Genomic DNA, 14,398 nt, shown 5'->3' with positions numbered 1-14,398 from the left:
ACGGTGAAATAAATAATATTGTTCAGAAACCCCGCATCCAGTAACATTGTTCAGAAGCTCCCATCCAGTAACATCGTTCAGCTGTGTGTCGTCTCCACGGTACACACGCCCATAGCACACAATGTACAGTTAAGTACTGAAGCATCTTGTTAATCACTTAAATTGAGGACCAGAGTCCTCCTCACACCCCTGGTTGTCCCTGGGACATATGTTTGAGAGCATCCCCTGGTTGCTCCCAGGAAGCAAGCCCCGCGCCACCCGTCAGCACGCAGCAGAGCCCCCTGCCCCCCGTAACCCAGCCGTAAGCCAGGGTGCGCGCTCCATGGGCTTCCTGCCCAGTGCGCTGTGAACTTCAGCAAAACGAGGAACATCACCTTGGCGTTTCCAAACCACTGCATCTGTAATCGCGTTTCAGCGAACGCCTCGGGGTGCTGTGCCGAGCCCAGCACGCTGGAAGCAGCCCCGCACTGCTGCACCAGCGCCAGTGGCTCGTGCTTGTCTTATATCCTGTCGATGGGCAAGGTGACAGGGTATAAGACAGGGACTCTTAATATAACTTCAGCTTTTAATTCCTCTCGCTGCTTATCAGAGGGATGCAGACGCCTGAACAAGAGCTTCCTCCCATTCAAACCACCCTGCTTGTCACAGGCACTTCAGAAAGCAAATCACCCTCCTCTCCCCACGGCTGTGCAGCCATCCTGTGGCACATCCTATGGCAGCGTCCTATTGCACCATCCCATGGCACTGCCCTGTGGCACCCTCCTGGGGCACCCTCACTCCAACCCAGCTTGGGCTCGGGGTGCTAGACCACAGCCTGACACTGACAGACCCTGCTCAAGGCTCGCTGCAGATTTCTGCAACAAAAGCCAGGAATTTGCACTCTCATGGGAGCTGGATTCCAGCAAGCTAGCAGGACGAACAAAGCACCAGTCTTTTTAAAGTCTCCGTCCAGCTTTCTGCCTTGTGCCTGTATTTTAGCAGAGCCCCAGGCGGCGTGGGCAGAACCTCTGCAACCGCGGTTCTGACATTCACCTCAAAGCACGACGTGGGAAGTTTATTGCCGTGATCGGACCTGGGGAACCTCCAAATCCTGGCTGAAGCTTAAGCACAGGTGCAGCGCTGGAAGTGGCTCTCCCAGTCCCCAGCAGCCTCACCCGAGCAAAGGGCTCAGCGCAGGAGCCCCTGCAGCCTGCGGGCATGATCCTGCTCTGCAGGGGGAGCTCGGGAAAATGCTGCCTGCTCTCTTCCCAGAAACAGCTCTCTGTTAAAGAAGCTTCTCAGTACAAGCAGCTCCCTGTACTATATTTTTTTCTATAATGTTTGAAAAGAGGAACAAGTGTGCCAGGGAGGGATCCAGCTCTCATGTGCCTCCCCTGTGCCTTGTCCTGCAGAGCTCTGCGCAAGGGCCTTACCTGGCCAGGTGCAGGAACCAAAGCAGCAGCTGCACAAATATCCTTCTGAAAATACGACACAGTTCTGCGAGGGGACAATTTAATTTTTAAACCACATGACATTCTTGAATTTTCCTACATTAATTCATTGCTGTCTCCAAGGTGTGCAGAAGCAGCTAAAGCTTTTCATCACTGTTATATAGAGAAAAATTGCATTATGGGCTGCAAATGTTCTTAGGGCAGTCTATTTAAATGGAATTTTTAATGTTTACTTTTTTTCCCCACCTTTCTGTGTAGTCTCTGAATCATCTCTGCTTGATTAATTCCTAATTTATTTTAGGAAGTCCATGTACTCTATAGACACGTTAACCGAAATGTCCGTCTGTGTGGGTGAGGGTTACTGATCTGTTTTTCAATTTGCAAAGACAAATGCCTCATTTTTAATTGGGACATGCAAAATATTTAATTGAAATCTTATCTTTTCTGCACATACCTAACCAATCCCAGGAGAAGCCGCGGGTACGTCTCCCCCAGATATACATCTTTTTCCCGTGTGAGAGGGTGCCAAGAGGCTGTCTCTGCAATAAACTACAGAATTTGTCTCAAGAAATTAAATCTGCAATTTAGAGCTTTTCAAGTGCCGTTTACCTGTTCCAAAGGAAAAATATATATATATTTTATAAATATATATATATTATATATATATTATATATGTATTTCTCCCACAGTCTTTAAACCCTGCCATACTGGAGGTAGACACAGCAACATACGATCCAAAGGCACTCCAAAGCTTCACCGTGCTCGGATGGCTGCCACGACACTGGAGAAACTAGTCCAGCTCCCGACACTGGCAGGAGCAGAGAGACACAGAAAACAATCCCTCGTGAATCCTGGATCCAATTAAAATTATTTCAGGCTTAATGATTTGAGGTGCTGCTGGTGATGGAGCGCTGCAAAAGCTGATTGCAAAGCGGAATGCGGAACTGGGAACCAGAAAAGAAAAGAAGCGGCCTGCTGTGACCACGGGCACCAAAGCCCCGCGCAGCAGCCGGCTGCAGGGCCGGGAGCTGCTCCTGCCTCCTGCTGGGCCGTTCCTGGGCACAACCCAACTCTCGGCCCGTCCCCAGAGTGCTGCGATCTCCTCACCCCTCTGGGTCTTCTTCCCGCTCACATTCCTCCTTCCCCTCTTAGCTGTGCTAATATTTACCCAGGCTGATGAGTCTTTACCCTTCAGCAGCTCCTGCAAACGCTTTGCCCTGAGCTCTTAAACCTTGCAGACACCGCTGGGCCCCCACGAGCAAATGTTAGTGGGTCCTGCAGCCATCCTCTCCCAGGACCAGCTCCACCGGGACCTTCAATGGCATCCGGGGGAAGGATGCCCGATCCTGCTGCCCACCCCATGCAGCCGCCCACCCCACTGCATCTCCCAGACAGCCCAGAGCAGGGAGCAGGCAGAGCCCCAGCCCCAGCCCCAGGTCTGGCCCAGGCACTCTGCGGGCCCCCCCTGCCCACCCTGAGCCCCACCAGAGCCCCCCAGTACCAGGCACCCTTCCTGGCACCCCCCAGCGTTCACTTTCTCCATGTCTCTAACACAACTCTCCCTCGCTGCACCTCCAGCACGCAATTTCTCCCTCCACCCCGCTTGCACACACAGAGTGCGACCTGCTTCCTCCTCCTCTGCAGCGACTCCTCACCTGCAGAACGAGGACACGGCACAAAAACACCTCTGTTTCACTCCCACTTCACTCTTTTTGCCCTCACACCTGCCCCCAGCAGCACCCCAAGCCCCACCTCAGGGGCTGCTTTCTGCCACCTCCCTCCCAGAGCTTAACACGCTGTCTGAGCTAAGAGTTTGCTCTGACTTCTGTTCTTGCACCCCGCAGAACTGCAGAACCGCCGGTGCTGGTGGGGTGTTTTGGGGCTGGGATGGAAAGGGGCTGCCACAGGCAATGCAGAGACGTGAAGACAGGGCAGAGAGCACACAAAGCACTTTCTTCATCATCAGTCCAACAGAAAACGATGTCTCAGCTATCCTGTTCCACGCTTCCTACTCAGCAAAGACTGGCTGCAGCCTCCGGGGACCTTCGGGATGTGTCAGGACTGTGACGGGACAGCTGCTGGGCATGCCAGCCTTGAACGTGCCCTTAGGAAAACCTGCCCGAATGAGCTGCACTGAAAACAAAGGGTAACCTGACTGGAGAAGAAACCCGTGCTGGGCAAAAGGATGCATTTTTTATGGTCACTCCAAAGGAGAACTAGGGACTCTCTCTGAATAGTTGAGCCTCATAATTTTCAAGAAGCAAGCGAGCTGTGATGTTTCAGATGTGGATCCGCGCATCCCGAGAGCACGTAGAGCCAGAGGTATCATGTCTACAGCTAGCACTCATCCAGCACAGCGTGTGCACAAGACTCTGCTACTCAGGTTTAATGTAAAAAAGGTTCTGGCTGTCTGTTCCACTTACTCACATCAGACCACGTTTTCACATATGATTAGAGAGTGTCTCTGATGAAGGAAAGCAACGTTTTGTGAAACCTGTAGTAAGAAAAATAAGAGTACACCTAGGAAATGCTCACACAGGCTAGAGAAATTGAAGCAAGTTACACTAATCTGATCAAGAGTAAAAAATCTAATTACATTTTCTGTTTGATGGTTTATGTGCAATGTAAGAACCCCCCAAGAGCCTTAGAACAGCGGGCAGCCCATACGCATGCACGGAGGGGAGGCAGAGGGAGGATCTTGCTCTCGATCTCACTGATCTTGGCTGTCTGTCCCAGCCGAAGGGAATCCCTGACCCGTGGAGGACAGGGGACCCCCACCCACGGGGCCCTGCAGTGGCACCTTCCCTCCTCCAGCCTGGGGGCCAGGAGTAACCCTGCCCCAGCCTGCATGGTTCAGCATCGCCAGCACTGGTCATGCAGCTGAGATGCAAACCACGCAGAACACCTCAATTTTTTTAGAAACTCCCAAATTAGAAAATTCCTGGGAGGTGCAGTTCTGCAAAATGAGACGCTCTTGCTGACAGCAGAAGTAAAAAAAAATGCAACCAAGCGCTATTCTGTCTGGTCGTGTGCTGAATAAGTTGCACTGCAGCATGGCTGTGTTTCCTACCTACTGAGGCACTACAGAGGAATTTGGGCTTAAAGAGCTGGGGAAGGGGAGTCAGAGAGGAGAGGGCTCCTTCACTGCTGCCAGCGGGGACAGGGGACAGCATGTCCCCACTCAGTCCCCGCACATGCAGGGACGCTGCTCATGGAAATACTTAGTGGAGCCATCCCACAAACTCAGACCAAGTTACACTGGAGAAAGGAGATAAGAATTAGAGTCACAAGGCCACATGAATCTCTAATCCATTAACAGGAGAAAAGACAGCACAGTAAAGCATGCAGACAGCACTGGCACCCTGGCTGCTGCCCGAGACAAGCGGTGCTTTCTTGCAACACAACAGCATAAATACCGACGTGTCTCTGCGCAAACACAAAACACATGTTGGTGGCAGAGGAAGAGACAGAAATGATTTCTGTATTATATATGCAGTGGAGAAACTGCTGCCCATAAAAGTGATCTGCGCACACCTTATCACTTACAGGGCAGACCCAGCTCAGCCACTGTTCACGCCTGCTCCTGTGAAAGCCATAAATGCTGCTTTACCACGGAGTATTTGTAAATCTTGGCCTTGCAGGTGGGTGCTGCCTTCAGGCGTGCAGCACTGCAGGATCCCCACCCCTCGTGTCTGTGCAGAGCGGAGCTGCCGCAGAGCCATGCCACCTCTAGTCCAAGGCCTAAGTGCGAAGTGCTGCCCTCCTCGTGCCTCCTGAACTGCCAGCCTCTCTTCAGTGATCAAAGAACTACTAAAGAGTGTAGTCTGTTTTTCAGAACGCCTGTGCTTGTTCCCCAGGCCTTATTAAAGATCTCTTCCGCACGGATTTTCCCTGTCACCTCATGGCAGTTGAGACCACTTCAATTACACCTTGAAGATACAGATCCGTTCTCAGATGTTGCTTTCTATGCAAAAGCAGGAAAGGTAAAACAAAAATTGAGGGGACCGTCTTGTGTCTTCAGCAAAGGCCAGCTTAGCATGCGTGACTCACGCTGGGCTGGTTCCGTATTTCATGTTACTGACCTTTAAAACACCCTCAAGGACTTTTCAAATTGTGTCAGTCACTTGCCTGATTAGACAACGCAGTCGTATTTCACTGAGCTACACAGGGGCTTTTTCTGCTCTGAGATTTCATTTTTCCAGCTACATGCGCTGTGTTTGCAGAGCGCAAACCAAACTGGGTTCCAGAAGGAGCCTCTCTCTCTCTGGGCTCAGCAGAACACATTTCCAGCACCCTGCCCAGGACCGTCCTTCACCTGCTCCTGGGGGCCGGTGCTGCTCCTCGGGATGCTGCCAGGCCCCGCGAGTGCCAGGTCCCCAGCACGAGGTCTCCCCCAGGAGCTGCAGGGATGCCACAGACGTGCCGGGGTCCTGGAGGACGGGCACTCACCGTGGCCAAATCCTGCTCCCTGCAGGGCCCCGTCCCCACGGTACGCAGCTGCGTGAGGCAGGCATCCCCTTGCCGGGGACCCCCGGGACCATCGGGGGGCAGGATGCACGACCCACACTCTGACCGGGGCCATCAGTCAGCCGCTGAACGCCCTGAGCAGGCACACTGCAAATGGCTCAGAATAAAAAGCTTTCCCTAAAATATAAAGTGCTGTGCCATTGCTTTTCAGCGCTGTTAGCTCGTACATTATTCGCTCAATTAGGTCCTTACTCTGCAGAAATAGATGGGTAAATAGATCGAGGAGTACAACCCTGTCATTCTCAGCTCCTGAAAAATTAAGAAGGCTGCATGGTCAGTGTTGATTGCACGTCAAAAATATGCAGAGGAGAGAGAGAGACTCAAGCACAAGCATTGCTCGGCGTTTTAAGATTTGTGAATTCCCCTTGGAATCAGGGCAGTGCCTTTCCCTGCAAGCAAGCCTTCGTATCAGGCCTGATACAGAAACACATTTCCAAGCCGTTCACTATCTCCAAGATCCACTCGCTATCTATCGCTCAGACAAAGTTGCTGGAGTTTAGGAAAAGAAACAGAGGCTCTGGGCTGTCTGAGATTTAATTTAAAGCCTCTGTGAAGATGCACATATCTAAACTGTCTTCAGAAACACCCAGATTTTACAAGGGTGCAAAGCAGGAATATTTCAGCATGCCCAGAGGCACGTTTGCTTAGTCAATCATTGGCAGAAACACTTCCTTCGCAGAGACTGTAAATACAAACAAAGGGTGGGGGGGACCAGGAGAACTCACCAAGGAAGCAGAAGCAGTCTCCTTCCCCTCCCAGTGCTCCCAGTTTAGCCCAGGGCAAGGCACAGACTGGGAGCAGCCAGACGGTGCTGGCAGGGAGGCAGGCATTGCCATGGAGGCTGGCATTGCCACAGAGGCAGGCATTGCCATGGAGGCTGGCATTGCCCTTGGATCCTTGGGACATTTAGGGGAGAGGAGCACCAGAGCCAGGAGCAGCCTGGAGGCAGCACGGCTTCAAAGAGAGGCTGCTCATGGGGCGCAGAAGAAGAGCGAGCATCTTTGTAATGAAAATAAACATTCTCAGCCTTTCAGGCCATCTTCTCCCAATACACCCTGAATCAAAACCCGTTGGTAAGTGATTGCCAAAGGATGTCTTCCTGCCAGCAGGCTACCCAGCCAGCACTAAAAGCCCTCAAATTGGCCCTCAAAGCTTGGATGAAAACATCCACCTCCTGTGCATGCCAATCGCACGCTGATGGCAAGCACTCAGAAGCACAGCAGCCCACCCTACATAACATTGCTCTCAAAAAAATGGGCTGCCATGGACTTGCCAGACACTCAGCGACTTTGCTCATTCCTAGACAGGATGGTTTGTTCCACCCAGGCAGCAGCTCGAGCATTTCATTACACAATGACAACGAAAGCTCAGAAATAAGGTAATGAAACCCGTCGTTCTTACCCATTCTCGGTTGCTTTGCCACATGCAGCTTGGTTTTGCAAACACCATATAAGCGGGATGTCGCAGCACCACGGGCTGACCCCGCGCGTGTCTGAGCGGGGTCGCGGCACTGTGCTCGCGGACCATCGCCGCCTGCCCTGTGGAGGAGGTGGTGCAGAGGTGGGGGGGAGGCTGGGGCTCAGGGCACACAGCGAGGCTGTCAGCCGGGGGCAGGCCAGCTCCGGGTGCCAGCCCTGCACCAGCAATGCTCAGAATGCAAAATACTCAGAGCAAAATACCCAGGGCCTGGTATCGAGCAAACCCAGCCTGGAAGGGCAGCAAACCAGCAGAAAGACATTTTAGATAAGGTACGGAGGGGAAAAAAATAGGTTTTGTAGAGCAGCCCCTGGCTGCAGTTCCCCGGTCTCCGGAGCAGGTCCTGCCTGCCCAGGGACAGCACAGGCTCTCGCCCAGCACCCACGGGAAGGGCTGGGGGTGCAGGGGTGGTCGGGCAGAGGAGGGCTCTGCCCCCAGCCCACCAGGCTCTGCCACCAGCAGGGACCTGCCGTGGGCACTGCCACCAGCCCCAGCTCCGCACCCTTCCCAGAACAGAGGGAGGGGTGGATGGCACTGGGTGTCTGGTCTAAAATCAAGCAGCGAGAGATGAAGAGAGCAGTGCAAGGATGCAGAGCCTCCCACCGCATGCTCCAATGGACATGCCCATTAGTATTAATTACTGTGAATGTCCTGCATCAGCCACGGTGCTGAAACGCAGCATTAACCAGCTAAAAGATAAACATTTCATGCCTTGGCCTGCACGCATGCAGCCTGAAACAAGCACGTGCCATTGCCACTTCCCTTTGACTGCTAGGACCATGATCACTGCTAACACAATGCCTCGCTCACGTCGATAACACACGGAGCTGTTATTTGTGAGCAACATAAGGCCACCGGTGTTATTACCACGCTGATGCTGGCGTTGCAGGTGGCTCTGCCTGCAGGAGGGTGCCGCAGCCTCCATCCCCTCCCCAAGGTGCTGCAATCCGATGCACGCCCCGTGCATCACACCCACCCGCGGGGCCGCCGTGGGCTCGGACCAGTGCCCCGTCCACACGTGTCCACCTGCCTCTTGCTGCTGCCTCGGCTCCAGGCCCCGACCTGTCCCCACCAGCCCGCGGGGCACGGGGACACGCTGACACGGCAGGCAGGGGGAGCCTGTTGGCATCAGCAGATAAAGTTGGGCAAACACATCCAGCCTTCCCGGCGACCTGCCAGGAGGAGCTCGTTAAGCGCGGTGCGTCATTGCTTTTGTGCGCCTCAGCTCCGGCTGTCAGTCTGCCTCACGCCGCCCGTCACTCTGCTGGCTGCGGCCAGGGCTCCTTCAGAGGCCGGGGACGAGGGCGCGGATGCTCTTCCCCTCTGCGGGGATTACATAAGCAGCAGGCTTTTGTCCTCAGAGCGCTGCAGCCAGAGCCGGCACGTCAACCAGACCCGTGCGATTTCCTCTGACAGCTTCGTCCTGAAGAACAATGGTCACGACAGGGCTGTGAAGCCCGATTTCTAATTTTTTTTTTTTTCCCTTTTTAAAGAAGGTTCTGCAAAATAATGCGCAACGCTGACAGTCCAGGACTTCAAAAGATCACGTTGCTCACAGCAGCCCAGGGCAGATGCACGAGCGCACACAGTGCCGTGCAGAGGCAGCTCCTGTCCAAAGCGCCCCCCCGCCAGACTCTGATGTCTGAGGGAGAGCTCCAGCCTGCAGCCATTGAACTTGCTAACGGCAGCGGGGAGGGGGGCGGCTTTATATAAGCACTTTACAGGCTATAGCCACATTCGGAAAAACCGGAAAGATGAGGAAATACTGTCCCCATAAAGCATGAGTTACGGCATTACAAGCTTTTCCCCTTGTAGCAACGACTCCGGCGCCCGGGGTGGCTGCAGGAACCTGGCTGCTGGGGAGGTTATGGGCCAGCATCACGGTGCCTGAGAGGAACTGCAGATATATAAATCTAGCTGTAATTGTGGAAATACGTTGGAGACTGAGATAAAGAAAAGCCACAGGATTACACAGGATTGGAAAACGCATTGCATTGTGAGATCGGCACCTCTGACTTACAAAAGGAAAATTGATTCAGACAAAAGCATTCTAAATGGTTTACATTCTTAATATGCTATCAAATTAGTTACAAAGATGTAACAGCGGTAGATGTAATTTACCTATTCCGTGCAAGGACGAGATACTCTACAACACGGTAAATTGATTTATAAAGCTGGGAGGCAAAACAGTACTACAAGAGATGATTATTGACCCAGCGATAGCAACCTGCTGGGCGGGAGGGGAGCAGGCGGCATCGGGTCCCCTCCGTGTGGGGCTGCGGGATGCAACGGCACCGAGAGCTGCCCGGGGGCGGGAGGGGGCCTCGAAAGGCACACGAGGTGGTGGCTTTTAGGGTCACCTCTTGTAGGGAAAAAATTGGTAGAGTGCGTGGCACATCCTCCTTTTTCAATTTGCATCCTAAGTCCCATTAAGGCAACCCCAAGCTTTGGAAAAGCACTTCCAAACACCGGCTGGAAGACGTTAAACACATTGGGCTATCTTTTACAGATGGGAAGCTGCAGGTGTCCATGCAGACAGCGGATTCCCATCACCTTGGCAGCGCACCTTGTTCCCGATAATGTTTGCCTTTTATTTATCCCCACGCCCAGCCACCTTGGCACTGTGTATCCCAGGATCTCCCTTAAAAGCAGTGCACTTTGCTGATGGGCAATGGGGCCATCACCTCCCAGCACCGGGGTGCACCAGGGAAGGGTCCTCGTGCCGTGCGTGCCGCTGCTGCCCTGCCAGCACACGCTCCGTCCCCGCCACGGGGTGCCTGCCCCCAACGGAAGCACAGGACTGGATGGGCTTCTTGCAAACCCTCTCTTCTCCAGCCAAACACACCTTATCTTCAGCTCTTTCTCACCAAAAGGTAATTACCTTAAGAGCTCATTATGACTACAGGATGTGCAATTACTGCCTGGAAATAATGCACTATTTTTAGCACATCAGAGTAAAAAGTGGCAGATTGACAAGAATTATCCCTCCAGCAACGAGGCAACCGGCTTATTGAAACTGGCTTCCTTTTGGCTGGCAAGCAAGCTCCTGTCCCTTCCGCAGGCGGGGCACCACCAGCAGACCTCGTGCAGGGGCAGAGGCAGACTTTGGTCCCCAGGGCAGGCCATGGTCCTGGGGTGTCCGGGTTTCACAGCTCCCTTCCAGGCTGGCGTGGAGCCCCATGTGCCCCGTGCGCTGTCCCAGCCCCCAGTGTCACCTATCCTGTGGGACCAACCCTGCCTCCTGTGTGGCTCTGTGCAGAGCCCCGTGCGTGGCCAGGAGATGCTGGGGTGCGGCGCAGCCCCTCCTCACACCGCCGAGAGCCCCCCAGGAGCAGGCTGAGTTCTTCCCAAACCCCGCTGCAGAGACAAACAGCACGAGGCTGCCTGAAGCCACCTCCTGCCATCCGTGCAGCAATGCTCTCTGGAGCCTCTCCATGAGCAACAAGAGATACAAACGCAGTGCAGGACGCTGTCCAATATGCTTAGAACGTGTATGGATTACAACACGGTAAATATTTTAAGGGCTGGAGTGACTCTGTTGTTAACCTGTACCAAGCTCCACTGGCCCTCGCAGCCCTTCCCTCTACAGTCCAGGCAAAAGCGCCGTATTTCCCCCTTGGTGCAATCACTGTGTCTAACTGACACTCTAAACAAATGCCAGAATAATTGTAGCACTCACAGAAGAACCAAGTCCCTTCAAAATAGCCTCTTCTGGCTTCTGTAGTTTATCAGACGATTTTATTTTCCCAAACACACCTAAAAGACAGCATGCCGTAAGCACTCATCCTCTTCATGCTTGCTCTGTATCAAGTGTTTTAATTCATGCCAGCTTGCTCACTTGGAAGACTGCAACAGCAAAATGGCACCGTGTTTCCTCTGCCCAGCCAGTGAGAAAACATCGGGAAAGGAAAGCGCACAGCTCTCAGCAATATCAACACGCCAGCACTCCACGCACACAGTACATGATGCACCAGCACAATTTTGCCCAGGAAGCTGTCACAGATCTTAAATAATCCTATTATTTGCAGACAAGCTGTTACCGTCACTGAGAGCACTTTGGGTCAGCTCTGGCCAGGGCCAAAGAGAAATCCATCCCTTTGGATCTGGCACACTCGAGCATCCAGCAAGAGCAGGATGCAAAAATCTTGCCCTATAGCAAGCACGGGGCATTGGCTCTGTGTGTCCCAGCCTGGTGCCAGGTGGAGGAGCAAACCTCCACCCACCCCTGCCCTGCAACTTTTATCCAGGTATGATCAGAGGGACCCCAGGTTTTGCCAAAGCAGCCCATGCCACGCAGTACGCCACGTCCTAGCCCAGCCTGCCGAGCTGTGTGTGTGTGTTGAGTGTGTGAGAGGCTGGCAAAAGAAGCAGATCCTTTATAATCATCATCGTATGCCAAAAATATAAAGATTGTAGCCACAGGTATGTAAAGCAGCCAACTACACTGAGAATGCCACCAGCCAGCATTTGGAAAACCGTGAACAGAAATGAGACAGCCTTTTAAATCACCAGGACTTATATAATGCGTGCGCAACTGCCTCCCCACAACATATGGCAGCTTCACTGTATCTACATACCCAGAAAAAAGCATCTCGGTGCCTGCCTCCAGGCTAGGAGTAACCTTGCTCTAGCTGGCAGCAAGATACCTGCTCGGGAACACAGGGAGCCAGCAGCGAGGTGCTCAGTAAGGCACAGCACTGCAGAAAGGGGAGCATCACAAACACCTCTGGTCCTATTCAGCCCCCAGATATACGACTGCAATCATGAACTTCCCTTTCTCTGTGTAATTCAAAGGATTCAATAGAATCCTTCAGATACGCATTTTGTTTATTAGCATTGTAGCACAATAAATGTCTATGCGTGGATACTGTTATACCAGCACAAAGAGAAGGAGGAAGCACCACCGATAGCTGCGTGCAGTCGCTCCAGAAGCCCACCAGACAGCGTAGAGCAGGAGACCATGTCAGCAAGGCAGGCGTGAAAAAAGTTCATAAAAATGTCCAACAGTAACTGGCAGGTAGCCGTAATTCAGCACAGGATCCACAGGACCTAAAGGAAAACCACACGCTGCAGCGCCCAGACGCCATTTGGTGCATCCTCCTGCCGCACGCCTCTGTCCCCACCGCCAGCTCGCAGCACAAAGCAGGCACCACGATGGGGATGTGCTCAGCACCACGGCAGTTACCGGCCGTGTGTGTAGTTCCTCCAAAAGCGCGAAGGAGCTGATTTATTGACTTTGCATGTTTATTTTTACCTGCTTCGCTTGTTGTTACAGCGCAAGCCGGCTCCTTCCCCGCACGCCCTACAGATGCTGCTCAGCAGCGGCACTTCTTCGGGTGCCCTGCACTGGATGCTGCGGGTGGGCGCCCGTGCCCTGCCCTGCCACCTGGGGGTCCTGCTCCCCTCCCTGCCACCCGGGGGTCCCGCTCACCTCCCTGCCAGGCTCTGCCCAGGGGCACAGCACCCGGGCAGGCACCGCCGCCTTCCCCCACGCTCACTGTCGGAGCAGAATTGCTGCTGCTGTGCTGATGGAAGTGTTTTAAAAACCTAACTATGCCAGGACAATAAAGTTTCAAGTAACATCTAATTTAAGGAGAGGTTTATCTGCCATACCGGTTAATCTGACTGCATTAATTAAAGAAACGCTATTTCAGTGCAACTTACTTGCCTAAATGGTGCTTTAAACCCAAGCAACCCTTTCAAGAAGATTCATGGAAGCGTGTGTGCCCCTCCAGCGCTTCGCTCCCCCCGTTGGCACCATCGCCAGCAGCAGCAGGATCACAGCTCCTGACCGGCCCCTGCAAAACTGCCCAGAAGCAGGGACGTTCCCACACTCACACTGGGGCTCAGCACCTCCGTGTCCCACCCGGATGCAATCGCAGGTGGTACAGAGGAAATAAATAAGGATCAAAGCGGAGGGATGAGATCCCATCCACGGGGGGCCGTGGGCGCCCCTCGGGTGAGCCCCCAGCACCACGTCCCCACCAGCAGCAGCAGGGCTGAGGGCATCTCCCAGGCTGTGCCTGTGCCCCACTGGCCGCGTTGCCCTGTTCCCATGGCAGCCCCCGGCCCCCAGCAGCACCGCACCGCCGATTTTTTCTCCCTCTCCTTAGAAACCCGTGGAACAAAACCACACCAACAATCGGGCAGTGTCTGTGGGGTCAGCGCGCAGTCACAGCCTTCGGGCTGATTTACGGTCTCCCCAGCCCCATGCAGCAGCCAACTTGGAAGCCATCGCGAGCTGCTTTTTGTTTTTTCCCTTCTTCTGGAAACCCCACGGAGCGCAGGACGGCAGCAGGCTCCGCTCCCCGGCTGCTCTCACTGCTCAGCAGGCGCCGTGGCACCACTGCTGCCCAGCCCGAGGCCGTGCCTCAGGATGCACTGCTCCTCGTATGGGAAGAACAAGCACACAACAAAGAGGGAAGGGAAGTCTTGTGTTGACAGGACTGCTTAAAAGACGAGCCTGTGATTTCAGCTGACACCTAGCACTGGCGGTGGCTCAGCGAGGGAACACCAGCACCGTGGCACTCGGGGAAGCTCGGGGTCACGGCACCTGAGTGCTGGGAGGAGCGGCCCAGCTCTGGACTTGGGGTACAACATTTGCATCCACCCTGGGGAATCCAAATTCAAGTCAAGGAGAGCTCAATGAGCTGTAACAGACAAAAGCCATGGAGGGAAGGTGGTGGCCTGGCAGAGTGCAGCTGGTGTCCTCCCACATCCAGGCAGCGTGAGACACCCAAAACCTGGCTGGGTCCCCCGAAACCATGTAACCCCCTGGCAACACCCTCGCAGGGGGCACCAGAGGGTTGCAGATGACCAGGGCCACCTTCTCGCTCCTCCTTGAGCTGCCACCCCGTGGCCAGAGCCTCCCCATCTGGGCTCCTCCAGCCCCAGCACCACTGCTCCAGCTGCAAGGGCTCACTGAGAGCTCGCAGCACACGCGTTAGGCTCCGAGAACACGTCCT

General features: G+C 54.0%; 1 protein-coding gene across 8 annotated transcripts in view; it reads right to left on the bottom strand.

Annotated features, from left to right (window-relative positions):
• The window catches only part of FRMD5 (FERM domain containing 5), an 81,265-nt gene that overhangs the window by 55,817 nt on the left and 11,050 nt on the right, over positions 1-14,398 (bottom strand). Inside the window, exon 1 of one of the 8 annotated variants that reach the window (XM_050713040.1) lies at positions 375-539. The exons of 4 other annotated variants lie outside the window; for them this stretch is intronic. In XM_050713040.1, coding sequence (XP_050568997.1) covers positions 375-398 — 24 coding nt within the window. In that variant the 5' untranslated portion in view covers positions 399-539. Of the gene's footprint in view, positions 1-374; positions 540-14,398 lie in introns of those variants that run through there. 3 more of the 8 variants (XM_050713039.1, XM_050713037.1, XM_050713038.1) reach the window with 3 other exon arrangements.

The sequence above is a fragment of the Cygnus atratus genome, chromosome 11 (genome assembly GCF_013377495.2).
Source record: "Cygnus atratus isolate AKBS03 ecotype Queensland, Australia chromosome 11, CAtr_DNAZoo_HiC_assembly, whole genome shotgun sequence".
Classification (NCBI taxonomy): domain Eukaryota; kingdom Metazoa; phylum Chordata; class Aves; order Anseriformes; family Anatidae; genus Cygnus; species Cygnus atratus.
The sequence above is the reverse complement of the archived record's forward strand: the minus strand, read 5'-3'. Positions and strand labels throughout refer to the sequence as shown.